Source organism: Sturnira hondurensis, unplaced genomic scaffold (genome assembly GCF_014824575.4).
Source record: "Sturnira hondurensis isolate 20B ecotype Veracruz unplaced genomic scaffold, ASM1482457v3 Scaffold0010428, whole genome shotgun sequence".
NCBI classification, from domain to species: domain Eukaryota; kingdom Metazoa; phylum Chordata; class Mammalia; order Chiroptera; family Phyllostomidae; genus Sturnira; species Sturnira hondurensis.
In genome coordinates, this window is record NW_028083059.1 from 2,174,092 (window position 1) to 2,191,625 (window position 17,534).

Genomic DNA, 17,534 nt, shown 5'->3' on the forward strand with positions numbered 1-17,534 from the left:
TTAGCAATAGCATTATTGACATTCAATAAATATGCTGATTTTAGATCTCTTACCTACAATTTAAAATTTACTACAGTGGAGTACTGTGAACCATTAAAAAGTAAAATATAAAAATAGAATTACTGTCAAGATGATAACTTAGGTAAAGGCTGTGCTTGCCTCCTCACATACATATCAAAATTACAACTAAACTACAGAACAACCATCATTGAGAACCACCTGAAGACTAGCTAAATATAAGTCTTAAAACTAAGGATATAGTCTGGCCAGTGTGGCTTAGTTGGTTGGAGCATCATCCAGTAACCGAAAGGTTGTAGATTTGATTCCTGGTCAGACCACATATCCAGGTTGCAGGTTTGATCCCTAGTTGGGGTGCATACAAGAAGGCAGCCAATTGATGTTTCTTTTTCACATCGATGTTTCTCTCTCTCCCTTCCTCTCTCACAAAGCAAAGGAACAAAAGAAAAACTAAAGATGTTCAGAAGAAGCCACATGGACACTGGCAGGAGGGGCAGACATTCAGAACAGGCAGGCCCACAGCCATGGTGTGGCCATGAAGAAAGAGAGGGATATCTTTGTTGTGGAGGTCCCCCCTGAGGATTGAGGGGTTCCAGCCTCACATCAGGTCCCCCAGCCCGGAGCTCCAGTGCCAGGAAGAGAAATCCCCGTAACTTCTAGTTGTGAGAACTAGCAGGGATTGTGGCTAAGTGAGATGGAGGGCTTCTGGAATCCCAGGTATTCCTCTAAAGGGCCTGTGCATGGACTGACTTCACTTACTGAGCCAGTAACTCACGCATGCACAATGACTGACTCACTTACTCTAAGCTTCAGTACTGGGGCAGCAGCTTGAAAAGCACTGCGGACATAAAAGGAGAAACTGAACTGTCTGGCCTTGGGGCGAGGGCTGGAGGGGCAGCTTTCTCCCAGACAGAAGTACTAGCAGTTTCTTTATCCTTTGTCAAGGCCTCCTCTCACAATGCAGGCAGGCTCCAAGTCTGAGTTTCTATCAACCTAGGCAACACTTTCATCCTGCCCTGATGATTCATTCCCTGAGACCCCATGCCATCCAACTTGCAGGTTCCCCCATGCAGCTTCTAGTGGCTCTTCCATACAAATGGCTCACTCTGGGGACTTTCCCAAAATGTCTTAAAGGTTCACAAACCCCAAACAAGCAGCAGCTGGCCTCAGCCATAAGTGGCCCTGAAATTGGCAATAGTGGCAGCTGGCCTTTGTTCCCAGCTTGGCCTCTCCCAGGCACCTCTAAGCCTAGTACAAGTGACAGCCTTCTGCAGATCACTTTGTAGTTCATACAAAGTGACACCAAAGTACAGGCAGCAGCTGACCTTGGCCTGTACCAGATCCCATCCCAAGAAGACCCAGAACTAACATACCTGGTGGTCAGCTTCAGACTACACCAAAGCACTATACAACCACCTCCACAAATGATAAACCCAGAGGGCAGGCTCAGCAGGCACCAGACCCCTGCTAAAGTGACTCCTGCTCTGTGGGTTCAGTGCCTGCCCAATAGTTCCTCCACTATAACTATGGTCATTCCTCACAACCAAGCAGCCTAAAGGTCAATCCCTCTCATTGATGTACCAAAAGTAGTCAAGTCTCAAGTACAGCTGGAGGTGACACATAACCCACACAAAGGACACACCAGCACCCCACTCAGGTAACCAGGGAGACTGTATCACTGGGTCCCGTACAGCACCTCCTATGTAAGGCAACTTTACCAGGACCTGGAGACATAGCAGATCTACTTAATACATAGAAGCAAACACAGGGAGGCTGACAACTTGAGGAGACAAAGAGACATGTCCTAAATGAAAAAACAGAACAAACTCCAGAAAAGAACTAAACAAAATGGAGACACGCAATCTACCAGATTCAGAGTTCAAAACACTGATTAGAAGGATGCTTAGTGGGGAAGATTAGATTAATTCATTGAGAACTTTAATAAAGACGTAAAAATGAGATAGAAAACATAAAAATTTCTGGGCCAGCCAGAAATTAAGAATACACTAACAGAAATGAAGACTACCTTATAGGAGATAGGAAAGTAGATGAAGCAGAGAATCAAATCAGCGATTTGGAAGATAAGGAAGCAGAAAATACCTAATCAGAACAGCCAAAAGATAAAAGAATATTTTAAAATGAGGATAGTTGAAGGGGCTTCTGGGACAACACCAGTCATACCAACGTCCGTATTGGAGGAATACCAGGAGAACAGAGAGCACAAGGGATTAAAAACTTCTTTGAAGAAATAATGACAGAAAACTTTCCTAACCTGGCGAAGGAAGTAGACATACAAGTTAAGGAAGCACAGACAGTCCCAAGTAAGACAAACCCAGAGAGGCTCCTACCAAGGTCCATCATAATTAAAATCTCAAAGGTTAAAAATACAAAGAGAGAATCTTAAAAGTAACAAGAGATAAGTACTTAGTATAAGAGAACTCCTGTAAGACTGTCAGCTGACTTCTCAACAGAAACTTTGCAGGCCAGAAGAGATTAACAAAATTTTCAAAGTGATGAAAAGCAAGGACCTCCAACCAAGATTACCTACCCACCAAGTCTATCATTTAGAATCAAAGGAGGGAGAAAAAGCTTCTCAGACAAGAAAAGGCTAAAGGAGTTCATCTCCACCAAACCAACTTACAGGATATGGTAAAGAGATTTCTTCAAGAAAAAGTAAGATAAAAATATGATAATAAAATTACAACTATATAATGTAATTCTTAATTAAGAGACAACCTCATTTAAAATAGACAAAACATTTGAGTAAACACTTCATCAAAAATGGTACAAGATTGGCCAATAAGCATATGGAAAGGTGCTCAAATCATTAGTTACCAGGAAAAAGCAAGTTAAAAATGACAGCTGCCATAGCATATCCACTAGAATCACTAAAATAAAAAAATTTAAAAACTTCCAGTACCAAGTAAAGGTGAAGATATGGAACAATTAGTTGGTGAAAATGTGAAATTGTACAGCCACTTTGAAAAACAGTTAACAATTTCTTACATACAGAATTCTAACCAATTACCAGAGAATTTAAAACTTAATCCTGCACAAAAATCTGTACAATAATGTTCATAGCAACTTTATTCATGATAGCTCAAAATTGGAAATAACCCAGATGTCCATTGGTTGATGAGTAGATAGAGAAATTGTGGTTATATCCATACATTCACCACTACTCAATAATAAAAAGGGAAAGAACTACAGAAGCATTGTGCTAAGTGAAAGAAGCTAGACACCAAACATCATGCAGATTTCATTTATATGACATTTTAGAAAGGCCAGAGTGGATCATTGTTTGCCAGGAAGTGGGGGTAGAAGGAAGGGATTTACTGCAGAACTTTTATGGATCATGGAACCATTCTATATTTTGACTTTTGTGGTAATTACATGACTTCATATATTTGTCAAAATTCATACTACTATTTAAAAGGATAATTTTTATTCTGTATGAATTATACCTCAGTAACCCTGGTCTAAAAAAAGGAATGTCAGCCCTGGCTGGTGTAGCTCAGTGGATTGAGTGAGGGCTATGAACCAAAGGGTCACCAGTTCGATTCCCAGTCAGGGCACAAGCCTAGATTGTAGGTCAGGTCCCCAGTAGTGGGGCACGTGAGAGGTACCCACACATTGATACTTCTCTCCCTCTCTTTCTCCTTCCCTTCCCCTCTCTCTAAAAATAAATAAATAAAATCTTTTTTAAAAAAAGAATGTCATCATTTTACCATCCCTAATGATAGATTAAATCTAGGTAAAGGTCACCAATGACTGTTAAATCTCTCAGATGAAAAATCGATGGGGAATTTCCTGGGTTATCCTGACAACACCTGAATTCATTGATCAGCCTTTGCACTACAGTAAGAAAGGCATACTACCACTTAACACATCCTCGTCAAAAAAATGTACTCAAATGTGGTCAATTCTCCAGTAGAACTACTAGTTTGCAGGAAATAGAGGGCAGAGCAACCTGTCAAACAACACTAGAGGAATAAAGTCACAAAAATCCAAAATGCTGTGACATTCTATGGAAAAAACAACCTAGTTTAACGACTGAATTGCAAGGAGAAATGGAGGAGGAAGAAGAGGAGTACCCGATGGATGAATAGGTTTCAGACACATCTAGTAAAACATGTACCATATTAGAATTCTTGTTCAAACTAACTAAAAGTTGGAGTATTTGATGCTATTAAGGAATTAATATTTATTTTTATGTGTGAAAGTGATACTGCTGTTATTTTTAAAAAGCTATTTTTTTAGAAATTCATTCTGATGTATATATGGATGAAGTGATATAATAAAATGAAATAATCCATTGTGAATCAGTCTGTATGTAACACAGATTCAAAAAAATACCTACCTCCTGGAAGGATGGTTGCAAAACTTTGGTGAGATAGTATGTCTGAAACCACTTAGTAAGGGTCCTGGCATGGAGCAGTGAATGTTATCAGTAGTTAAATCTGCTTTTATCTTCTTTCTAGTCCTCTGTCCTTTACTGAGATAAGTTTCCTGTGCTAGTGGGAGTCATATTAGTACAAACTTTGTTAGGGGCAGGCTGCTTTGGGTTTTGGTGTAAGGCAGGACCTCCATCAGATTGACATTAGTCATTGGTCCAGTCTAAAGAATTAGCATAGAATGAAATCATACATTCAGATGATTTGACAAGGGAATAGGAAAAATACCAGTCAGAATTCTTGCTATGTGAGAAGTGTTCAAGAAGACCAGTTAGTTGTTTCTAGGCAGCCAGAAGTCATTTATTCTGACCACCTTCGTGCCACTTTGCTTAGTAGAACTTCCTGGTAGTGAAGTAACTAGTATGTCAGTATCAGCTCTTTGCCCCCCTGGGAGAGTACCATACACCCAAGCCATCTTGAGATCTATGGAAGTGTTAATGCACTCTTTTGGTATCGTATCAGTTAGATTGGCAGTTCCATAAAATTATTGAGGATCCAGGTCCCTTCCACTTTCCAAATATCCCAACCATAGGTTGTCATTCTTTTCCACGTGGTCTAATATTGTAGCACCATTAAATCTGCTAATTCCAGTTAGAAAAAAGGAAGAAGAGAAGGACGTCTGTGTCCTACCATCAAAGACTATTAATTTGAGGTACGGTTTTGGACTTTTAAAAAGATACCCAGGTGATTCTAAAGTGCACATAAATTTGAAAAACACTATACTAATCCCTGTTTATTAAAAAGAATGATACCAACCCACTCTGCAGTGTCCAGAGTGTCCCCACATTTTTCCTGGGCAAACAGCCTGACTATACTTGGGTAGCCAGGTGTCAAATCCTGGTATCCCCAGATCCATGTCTGTCCAGTGGACCTCCTTGGACAGATCTGCAAGGAGTAGACAGTTTGTTGTTTACTAGTGGGCCTCTTTTTCTAAGCATTTATAACAGGTGGCAAACACAAGGCCCACAGGCCAAATCCAGCCCTCCACCTTGTCTACTGGCCTGGCACCTTGTTTTTTACCCGGCAGCAACGCCAAGCTCTCATTTAATTGTTAAGGAGTAGTTACATTTATACCGTCCTAAAATTAAATTCAGCCCATTGAAGGCAACCACAAGGCTGATGCGGCCCCCAGTGAAAATGAGTTTGATACCCCTGATCTAGAAGACCTTTATCTGTGCTTTAATAAAATAAAACTAGAGTGACATTACTTTTTCTTCTTCAATATTACATAAAATGATCTTGATGAGGTAGTTGGATCATCACCAGAAAGAAATGGATGAACTAAAGGGAATGCAAGTGTAAGGCCATTTTTATTTTATAAGGAAAACAACCATTTGCTGCTCTATACTTGAAAGTATCTCATCAGAAGAATCTCTTTAGAAGTGTTCTTGACAAAGGCTTCAGAGAAGCTGAAATATTGGCCCATGTGACTTCTTTTGAGTTGACATTAAGAATAAATTTTAGAAACACGCTCAACTTCATTGGCTACAAAGCTGTTTTTATTCTGGTCACATTCTTGTGTCTAGTGCCTGTAGAACTTCAGCCTTAGACTCGGAAAGGCTTATCTTTTGGTACAAAAAGTCCCAAAGGTCTAATCTGGCAGAAAATGATTCTTCATTTTTTAACCTAGTTGTTTTTAAAGGGAATGACATTTTGGGGTGCTTTCTGTCTGGCATGGGATCATAGGGAGACTGTCACCTACATCATTCTTCTACTCTATGTCATCAGCTTTGGATTATTTGGGCATTGCATTTATACTCATTTGAATATTCACAGAGCACCAGTAGGTATGGTAAGAAGCCAAACATAGGCAGCAATAAAGAAGGTGCTTTCCTGGCCTTAAAGTTGTTCATCCACTTGTGGAAAGTGACACGTGAACAGGTGAGCCCAGTGCAGCAGCTAGAAAGAGAAAGTGCTTGAATTTCAGAGTGAGGCTCAGCATGGCTGAGGCTCTTGGCAGTATTTCAGGGCCACAGAAATCCAAAGCTTTTTCTTTACAGTGTAAGAACCCGGGGCCCAAAGAGGTTTCCCAGGCTGTGGCTAGCCAGCTGCTGATGGGCCTAGAAGTTAGCTTTCTTGTCTCTAGCTGCGTACTACCTCTCTTCTGTGGATTATTGTTTGTTAACATGAAAACATCACCAATGCTTCCTGCCCCTGCTTCCTTTTCTATCCAGTTCTGAAAGTGGATCAGAGAGCCCAGAAAGTTTCCACTGGATCATATGGCCGTGTAAATGTTTTCTGTTGCTGGGAAGGCAGGAGGCCAAGGACATAGCCTATTGTCTACCCCATTTCACCACTATGTCCATATCTGCTTCTGAATTTCATCTTCCCGGAGCTTCTTTCCTCTCAGTAGTCCCCCAAAGAGCAGAAATACAGAGACAGAATCTGGTGTTTGTCTTCACCTCAGGACCTAGCATAATGCCTTACATATGAAACATGAAATATTTGTAAAAATAAATATAGCTATGTACATCTGTGTCAACTATTTTTCATCACTTTAGAGGTGTGGTATGACATACAAAGTGAACTAAAAAACTACTGTGGGCCTCAGGACTGTTGTATGCAGAAAAATTAAAGATGAACAGTTTAGTAATGGGGATCATAACACTATAAAAGAATTTCTCATGTGGCCACTGCTGAGGCATTTGATTGTCAGATTATAAACTAGCCACGTGGGGGGTTATGGTAGTTGCGCCAGCATTAAACAACAAAATGAGTTGTAATCAGGACTTTAAAATAGTGCCCTTACTTCCTGGCATGTTGGAAGCATACTTTTGCTTGTTTCTGAGAGGGCACAGATATGTAGAGAATGGAAGATAAAGTGCTGTCTGCTGGTGTGGGGATGGGTTTGGCCGTGAAATGAAGGGATGAATTGGGTGGGATGCATTGGCTGGAACCTTGCTTCCATGATCACAAGGACTCATTTTCCCAAACTCTAAAAGTTAGAACCATAATTTTCCACTGCCTATTGTATTTCCCAAAAAGCAAAGTCAATTCAAATGTGTTTGGGAAGTTCTCTGCCTTTGTCCTTATTTTGGGCTTGTGAGTAGACAGCTATTCTTGGGTGACTTGGTGCTGCGGACAGATCTGCTTCCTGGTGCCTGTCCTAGACAGAGAAGCCTGAGCTACACATATGCTGATGGGCTTTTCACCTACAGTTTCTTTCCCTGACTGCTCTGGAAATTGGCCATCTGATAGACTGCAGTGCGCCTTTCTGCTCCTCCTGCTTCATCTGAAATAGTTGGGGAGGGTGGGCTCTAGAGTCAGACTCCCTGGTTGCAATCCCAGCTCCATGTCCTGTGGTCGGAGAAATGGAATGAGCACAGGGTGATTGTTTCATAAGTGTTAGCATCACTAAGAGCTGTTATTATTGGCTGATGATCATGTGTCACTACTGGATGGGTCATATTCATGACAGTATTTTATAAACCCAAAGTGGCAGGTCTAGATCTGTAGAATGCTATCTCCATCCTTTAATAGCAGAGAGACAAAAGTATCAAAATCTGAAAAAAATTACATATGTCTTCCCATTCTTGTTCTCTAAGTTTGTTTTACAGTTTACTGTTTTACCTAAGTTTAGTGTGATAACTACAGGAAGAAAGCACCTTATTTTTGCAATTATGTTCTACAGTATGCCTATTCAAATAAATAAATAAGTAAAGATGAAAGGCTTAGTCTCTCTAAGGGCAGACTCTCCAGAAGTCTGCCCTTCCTGCGGTGTGCAGGAACCTTCAGCACAGCTTCTGGGCTGACAGCTTCGAAAGTGAACGCAATGGCTTCATTTTTCAAGTTTGACGTAGATGGAATGCTGGATCTTCAGTCTGCTGGTGCTGTCAGGCCTACTTTCCAGAGTAGTATTAACCAGTCTCATTATGTTTAGAGTTTTATATCAATTTATGGTGCTAACACCTTAAATCTGTCTCTTCACACATGAGAAGAGGTTTTATAACTTTATAAAACCAAAAGTAAAGATAACTAGCCAGGGCGAGAAAGTCAGCGTTGCATGGGTGAGTTACAGACAGGCACACAGCTGCCCCGTCCTTAGTGACATAGAGCAGGCGCAGGGAGCAGCCACGACCTGAGCCTTTACTGCAGGGCTCAGGGTTCCACCCCAGTGCTGGCTGGAAATGGCAGTCCAGCAGTTGAGTTAGATATTCATCTACTGCTGACTTGTCATGTCATCTCAAACACAGGGAAAAATGGCACTAAGAGAAAAAAAAGGCAGAGAGAGATCAGTGAAATGAAGTAATATTCTGACATGATAGATGAGAACAGAGTAATTTGCTGAAGGGTAAACACAAAGAACATGAGTAGAAAAATTTAAATCTGCAAGCGGCCATGGAAACCACCTACCTACCAAAAATATTAGGAAATGCAAGTTATAAGCTCAGAGGTAATACCCAGTTCCTATTGACCTTGGTGTCCATGGAGAACTGAGATAGCCTAGAAAGTGAAACTTTTCAGATATAAAAGTCTAATCTTTCTAAATACTGGAACTTTTTTACTTTAACTATTTTTATGAAAATTTCTATAGAATATCTCATTAACTTTTTCTTGGTAATTCATATATATGTATGTAACTCATATATGTATGTGTGTATATATATATATACACATACTAGTATATATAATTGTATGTATGTATGTATTGTATGTGTGTGTGTATATATATATATACACACTAGTATATATAATTGAGAAACATCAGATATTCTATTAATAAAATAGAAACATCAGATATTCTATTATATTCTTGAGTAACTTATCATCCCAAGTGATTTGAAACTGGAATGTTCTGTTGGGTTGCCACCATGGAAAAAATCCCTAGTAAATTAAGTTATTTGAGGGCTATATATATACTTTTTCATGGAGAGGCAGTGAATAATAATAGCATGGGTTATTTTCTGCTTTTTTTTCTGCAAGGAATTTATAATTTCTTGTTTAAACCCTTGGATCCAGATTACCTTCTAAATTTAGGTATAAATTTCACACTTTAAAAAGTGACTGTAGCACATATGGTGTGCACAAGTACCCCCAATGGTTCTTGCTCAAAATGTTACCATTCCTTTAGCAAAACATATGAGTGCCTACCCTAAATGGAACAAAGACTGGACATGAATACCCGAGTGTGAGCTTAGGTCAGATTTGCTGCCAAATGAGTTGTGGTATCATAAAATGAACTTGATTTTCAGATGTTTTTAAGTTTTGGAATTGTGAGTAAGAAATTATAGGCCCTTAGGTAACATGTATTGAAGATTTATTGTATGCCAGGCTCTGTGCTAAATGCTTTATGCATTATCTCATTAAATCCTCACAGTAGCTCTACAAGGTAAGTATTTCTGACTCTCACTTAAATGGGGAAAACTGATTTACACAGGAGTTATGTAACTTGCCCATTGTCAGACAGCTAATTAAGTAGTAAAAGTAGGATATGCACCAAAGCTAACACTTACTGTTATTAATTGGGTGTTAGTCTCAGCACTTGACATGTTCTCATTTGATCTGCATGCAGCCCTTCAAGACAGTAACTATTATTATCTCCATCTAACTGATAAGAGGTAACAGGCAGATTATATAATATGTCTCACATTCAGTCTTTCTTTTAAAAATATTTTATTTATTATGCTGTTACAGTTGTCCCATTTCCCCCCTTTATTCCTCTCTACCCTGCATACCCCTTCCCCCACCATTCCCTCCCTTTAGTTTATGTCCACATGTCTCAAGTTCTTTAGATTCTACATTTCCCATACTATTCTTGCCCTCCCCCTGTCTGTTTTCTACCTACCATCTATGCTACTTATTCTCTGTACCTTCTCCCTTCTTCTCCTCCTCCTCCCACTCCCCTGTTGCTAACCCTCCACGTGATCTTCATTTCTGTGGTTCTGCTCCTGATCTAGCTGTCCTCTTAGTTTGCTTTTGTTTTAGGTGTGGTTGTTAATAACTGTGAGTTTGCTGTCCTTTCACTGTTCATATTTTTATCTTCTTCTTCTTAGATAAGTCCCTTTAACATTTCATATAATAAGGGCTTGGTGATGATGAACTCCTTGAACTTGACCTTATCTGAGAAGCACTTTATCTGTCCTTTCATTCTAAATGAAAGCTTTGCTGGATAGAGCAATCTTGGCTGTAGGTCTTCAGATTTCATGACTTGGAATACTTCTTTCCAGCCCCTTCTTACCTATAAGGTCTCTTTTGAGAAATCAGCTGACAGTCTGATGAGAGTTCCTTAGTAGGTGACTGTCCCCTTCTCTCTTGCTGCTTCTAGGATTCTCTCCTTCATTTTAATCTTGGCTAGTGTAATTATGATGTGCTTTGGTGTGTTCCTCTTTGGGTCCATGTTCTTTGGGACTCTCTGAGCTTCCTGGACTTCCTGGAAGTCTATTTCCTTTGTCAGATTGGGGAAGTTCTTCTTTATTATTTGTTCAAATAACTTTTCCACTTGTTGCTGTTCCTCTTTCCCTTCTGGTACCCCTATAATTCTCCCTCTTTAGTTCATGTCCATGGGTCATACATATAAGTTCTTTGGCTTCTACATTTCCTATACTATTCTTAACCTCCCCCTGTCTATTTTCTGTCTACCATTTATGCTACTTATTCTCTATACCGTTCCCCCCTTCAGCTCCCCCACTGATAACCCTCAGTGGGGGATCTCCTCTTCTGTGATTTCCATGTGATGCGTTCTGACTGTGTATGTGAGGAAGGGGTCTGAGAGGGAAGAGTGCCGCTTGCTCCACTCTGCTGGTTTTCAGTCACTTCCCCTGCTACCCACAATCAGATTGGCCCCTTCTGGTGCTGATTCCCAGGTGGGTGAATTTGTTTTTGTCCTTCTTTTGGTTGTACTTTCAGGACCCTGTAAGTCTCTCCAACAAACTGTCTTGTGAGGCTGGGAGTTTTTCCTGCTACCACCTCAACCCCTACAGGTGTTTTCAGTCAGAGGTTTTGAGGCTTTATTTCCCCACACTAGGACCCTGGGTTGTGCATTCTGTTTAGTTCCCCAGTTGTTCCTCCTGGTTTATCTGCACCGAATGTGGCCGCCCCATCTGCAAGCGGCCATCTCACCTGGCTCCGCCATCTTGCCTTGAGTCCTCTCCACCCAGCTGCCTGTCTCCACCCCTCCTACTGGTCTGGGTGAATGTTTCTTATTTAATTCCTTGGTTGTCAGACTGCCACACAATTCAATTTTCTGTCAGTTCTGGTTGTTTTTGTTTTTAAATTGGTTGTTGTCCTTCTTTTGGTTGTATGACGAGGCGAAGTGTGTCTACCTATGCCTCCATCTGGGCCAAAGACTCAAATTATTTTTCAGTCTTATAGATAGTATGATTCCAAGACATGTGTGCTCAGCTAGTATACTGTGTTGTATGAGTTCTTAGCAATAAACAGCTGGCTTTGAGATTCAGCAAAATTCATTACCACATCAAGGCCACAATAGCTCTTTCCCAATGGATTTCCTCAAACATCAGCATTTTTGTTACTCTCCTTATATTTTAACATCCTTAGTGCAGATTTTTTCATTATATGGAATCATTTACTACATGTACCTTCACATCTGCTCGCAACCACCCCCTTATCTCGATGCTGCACCTTATTTGTTAATAGAGGTTGAATGAGCACTTGTCATCTCTGAAATGTGTCTTGGCATGCTTGTGAGAAGTCAAGTTTGAAGCCTCCCTCCTGTTTCCCTCAAGTAACTCACTTCTCTCTAGGGCATCTGTGACATTTCACCTGGAGCAGAATGCTAGGCATAACCAACAGTAAGAATGCCAGCCTTCTTGTGGATATTCCGAAAAACTATCTCATTCTTTAAATAGCTCTTTTGGTCACTTGCTGAGACTGGGAAACAAGTCCTGTGACAGCCCTCACTCCATGTACTCCACCGCTCTCTAAAAGAGCAAGTTTTGGTCATTGCAGCCAAGCAGGAGGTATTACAGTCTCACACGGGAGATAGTGAAATAGAGTGGAACTCACTGGGAGTTACAAAGTCTTTGTTTAAGATCATTGTTCCATTTGGCAATAATCATATTGCCACATTTGTTTAATCCAGAGAGGGAGTGACTGGTTATGCCAGCACTGAAGTGGCCCGCTCCAATGGAAATACCCCAGAAGTCTTCTGTACCTTGGTATTATTCACCACTGTTCATAGCCTTCTATATCCAAGAGATAGATGTGGCCCATTTATTCATAAAAATGGGCCACAGTTGGCAAAATGGGGTAGTAGCATTTTGTATTTTGCATTAAAGGATAGTGTTTCTTGCAGGCTAGCACTGTTGTGCTGCTTCGTGATACCAGTGTGTCATACTCTTCTGGATCTTTGCTGAGTTGGCAACTGCAGTGGTTCAAGTTTCTTCACCAAAGCAGTACCTGGACTCAGTGATGCCCTATTCAGCCACTGACATAAGAGCTCAGCCTGCCCTTTCATCACATGCTCTTATTGCATAGAGGGCCCAGTGCTAAGGTACCTTCAGGAGGTATCAATGGCTTTGCCTTCTTGCGACTGAGGCAGCATGATGCTGCTCTGCTTTTCCTGGAAGCTTGTTGAAGCCCTACAGGGCCACAGGGAGCTAATAGCTTTCCCCCAGTACTTGCAAAGCCTTCTCTTTGCTCTTCATTATCACCTTTCCTCTTTGTTCCTCATCTCATTCACCATTGCTTTAATACTTCTGTGGTAAAAGAAAGCAAACCCCCTCAAGAAAAGAAAACCAGTGCCATCACTACCTCTAAATGTTCCGTCTGACTCTACTGCATTCCATTGTCCTCTTCTCTACATTTTCTTCTAGCTTGTTCTGTTCCAGTTCATTCCCCAGCCACTTTTCCTGGTCTGGGCAGGAACCACACCTGGCACACTGAATGTATATACCATCTCTGATTCTTCTCAGAAGTTTCCCCTGTCCATGCAGCCTCAAGAGTTGCTTATTTGCAGCAGGAGACTTTTTTTTTGTCTCCTCCTTTTACTTCCAGATTCAGTGCCGTCCTGGTTGCCTCAGGTGGTCTAACCTCCCTGTAGGTGACACTGGGCTGATGAGGGTTTATACTTCACTTACATAGTAATAGCCTACGAAATGACTACAGTGTGGTGTTGGTGGGGTAATTTGGAAGTATCGTGTGGGATTTTCTTTGAATCAAAGTTTGGTATAGAGGTGGAGATTATAGAATCCTACATTCATTTTAATACCAGCCAGACTGATATTGGGGATCAATATCCACCTACATTAGCTCATCAGACAGCAGATGGCTCAAGGCCAAAAGAAATATATAGGCTTTCATTTGTATGGGGTTTTCTTTTCCAAAATGGTAGTTTAGCTACACCTGAAAATAAATATTGTAGTATATAAGTGTAACTTAGCACATTAATTAACAGTTTAATTAATTAACATCTTCCCTCCCGGGCACCCTTGAATTGCAAAGCTACTCAAACACACACAGAGCAGAAGTGCACCCGGAGGGCGGGCTGTGTTCAGTGGTCCCCAGCAGAGCACAGCCGCATAAGAGCACAGAGCACAGCCGCATACTGGGAAGTGCAAGAGGTTTTTAAAAGATAAAAAGGTGATTATTGTCTTTTTATCCAATTTACTGGGGTGATATTGGTTGTTTTTATGCATTCTTTAGACAATTTTTTCTACATTAAATCATCTAGCTCCAGTATTTAAGATATAGCAGAGTATACTTTTTTGTTCCTTGGAGAGGGACTTATTTTTATTTTTACTCATTGGTAATTAAAAGCAAGCCCCAATATATTTCACTCAAAACGCAAATTGTAGTCAGATCAGGTGTTTATTGTTTAAGGGGGAAATATGAAATGATTCAGTTATTTGGCACCGCAGTCAATACCTGTACATACAGAGCAATAGAAAAGTTAGTCCCAATGAGGAAGAAAGAAGTCCAGATGAGGTCCAGCCAGTCAGCCGCAGGAATTCCAAGTGTCTTGCTTTTCCCCCTTGTACCCCGAGTTTACACTAGGTGGCATGCAAGGAAAGCAGAACAGGTTCAGAAACTACTTGGTGCTGTGCACTCGGAATTCTTTGGCACCAGCCATGCTCCTGGGCTCAGCTTTGGAGTCAGCTATTTGATTTGTGATTGTTTGCTTTTCCTCTTACCCCCAGGATGAAGTGTCCTCTTGCTGGCACCAATAAAAGATTTCTCATTAACACAATTAAGAACACACTTCCCTCCCATAAAGAGCAAGACCATGAACAAAAAGAGGGCACCGAGGAACCTTCGAAGAGCCAGAACCAGAAAGAAGACCGCCGGGAGAAGCACAGAGCCCACCCATACAAGCACAGCTTCCAAGATCGAAGCACCGTCAGTCATTCTCCACCGAGGAAGCGGCGCAGCCAGGACAAGTACGAAAAGCGGTCAAACAGGCGATGAGGCAGGGGCAGAGCAGGACATGTGGTAGACTGGGGCGTTCAGAGAAGGTTATTGAGGACATGCCCTGAGCTGGCAGAGTGACATCTCAGAGCAGTTTTTACAGTAGGTCCTTTGAGTCGTGGCAAGCAGAAAGTGACCCAGAAACTCTTCAAGGAAGCTAGTACAAAGGGAAAGGGTCTTGCTCTGAAGGTGTCTTGGCAAGTTAAAACTACTTTAGCAGTGTAGTGTACATATGCATTGTTTCTGTTATCTTGTTTAGAAATTGGTTTCAAAATAAATCTAGAACAAAGGTTTTCAGAGATTGTTAAACTAGTTCCAGTTTTTTAGATGGGCTGCAATTGTGGTAATTTCTCCAAAAAATGAAATACTTGTAAATCCAACACTTTACCTTTTGGGGTGACAGCTGTAAAATTTAGAAATCATATTTAAGGAAAATTGTAGCCTTCTGAGGGGTAGAAATTTACCAAGAAACTCTTTGATAACTCTTTGTTTTCCTTTAAGGGGGCAATGTAGGGAGCTCTTAAATTGGCTTCGAGTCATGTGCTCCTTGTCAGTTAGCAGAGGTTAAGATTGGTCTGTTGTCCCTTGTGCATTCCCAAACTCATTCCTGAGGCAGAAGAGTTTTTCTATGTTTAATTTTTATATGTAAGCTTTAAGTGGTGCTTTAAAAAGAACTCTCAAAAGTTAAAGTGTACTCAATTATTTTAGTGTTATGTCTTATTTAGTTAAAGATCTATGAAAACCACTTTTAGTATAGTTGTTTCAAAAGTTTTAATTTTAAATAAAAGTGTTTACAGTGCCTTTCTTTTTGTTGTTTTTTTTTCAATATCGGTATGACTTTAACATACAATGACAAACCTTCAAACCTGTATTCTTCCTTTTATACTAAGGAAAATGTCACCAGGCGCCCTCTTCCCCAGTCCACAAAAGGAAGAAGAATCCGTCTCTCTGTGCCCCCTCCCAGTTTCCACAGTGGCTGAGCTTATGCCTGGCTGCTCCCAGATAATCACTCTGCCGCGTCCCACTCCCTGCTTCCTGGCAGCCAAGAAAAGCTCTTTCTAAAAGCTAGAAAGGAGCACATCTGAAAATTTTGCTTTGGTGTATTTATAGAGAAACCAGAATAGACTGTATTGCTTCCTCCACCATACTGCTGTACCACACCCTCAGTCTGCTCTGACCTGAAAGTCCAGGAGTAACAAACCCAGAGCATTCCCGTTCCATCCACTCCTCTCCCACCCAAGACCCAGGGACTCATCCAGTCACTTTCAGACACACAAAAGGAATAACTTGGTCCATATGACTTTATCCCAATCTAGTTATCATTAGCCTGTATTATTTGTGCTAAGTTTGAAATGTTTTTTTTTAATTCTTTTTTCTTAATTTAATTCTTGTTCAAGTACAGTTTTCTCTCTTGTATTCCCAGCCCTGCCCGCCTTAGTGCTCCCCACCTCCCTCCCATTTCCGCCCACGACCTTAGTTATTGTCCACGTGTCCTTTATATTTGTTCATGTGAGTCCTTCCCCTTTTCCCCTGTGATTCTCTCCCCTCTCCCCTCTGGACCCTGTCAGCACGTTCTGTATTTCAGTGTCTTTGGTCACATTTTGCTTGCTTGTTTGTTTTGTTGTTTAGATTCCCACTAACGGTGATATCATATGGTATTTGTCTTTCACTGCCTGGCTTATTTCGCTCAGCATATGCTTTTCAGTTCCATCCATGATGTTGCAAAGGGTAGGACCTCCTTCTTCTTTTCTCCAGCAAGAAATTCCATTGTGTAAATGTACCATAGTTTTTTTGATCCAGTCATTTATCGATGGGCATCTAGGTTGCTTCCAATTCGTGGCTATCATAAATTGTGCTGCTATGAACATCGGGGTGCATAGGTTCTTTTGGATTGGTGTTTCAGGGTTCTTAGGATATACTCCTAACAGTGGAATTGCTGGGTCAAAAGGCACATTCATTTTTAGTTTTCTTAGAAAATTCCATACTGTTTTTCCATAGTGGTTGTACCAGTCTGCAATCCCACCAACAGTGGACTAGAGTCCCCTTTCCCCACAACCTCTCCAACACTTGTTGTTTGTTTCTTTGTTTATGGTAGCCATTCTGACTGGTGTTAAGTGGTATCTCATTGTGATTTTAATTTGCATCTCTCTGATAGCTAGTGATATCAAGCATCTTTTCATGTGTCTCTGGATCCTCTGTATGTCCTCCTTGGAGAAATGTCTGTTCAAGTCCTTTGCCCATTTTTTAATTGGGTTGCTTGTCTTCTTTGAGTGGAGTCGAGTGAGTTCTTTGTATATTTTGGAGATTAAACCTTTGTCTGAGGTATCATTGGCAAATATGTTTTCCCAAACAGTTGCTTCTCTTTTTATCTTGATACTGTTTTCCTTAGCCATGCAGAAGCTTTTAATTTTGATGAGATCCCATTTGTTTATTCTTTCCTTTATATCCCTTGCTCTAGGGGACGTATCAGTAAAAATATTGCTGCGTGGAATATCTGAGATTTTCTTGCCAAGGCTCTCCTCTAGGGTTTTAATGGTTTCACGGCTTATATTTAAGTCTTTTATCCACCTTGAATTTATTTTGGTGTATGGTGTAAGTTGGTGCTCAAGTTTCATTTTTTTGCATGTAGCTGTCCAGTTCTCCCAACACCATTTGTTGAAAAGGCTGTCTTTACTCCATTTTATGTTATTGCCCCCT

At 40.8% G+C, this 17,534-nt stretch overlaps 1 protein-coding gene across 1 annotated transcript in view; it reads left to right on the top strand.

Moving 5' to 3' along the window:
• Positions 1 to 15,638, top strand: part of LOC118995803 (protein POLR1D) — a 43,677-nt gene extending 28,039 nt beyond the window's left edge. The window contains exon 3 of the mRNA XM_037058887.1: positions 14,570 to 15,638. Coding sequence (XP_036914782.1) covers positions 14,570 to 14,837 — 268 coding nt within the window. The 3' untranslated portion in view covers positions 14,838 to 15,638. The remainder of the gene's footprint in view (positions 1 to 14,569) is intronic.
• Positions 15,639 to 17,534: the final 1,896 nt, after the last annotated feature.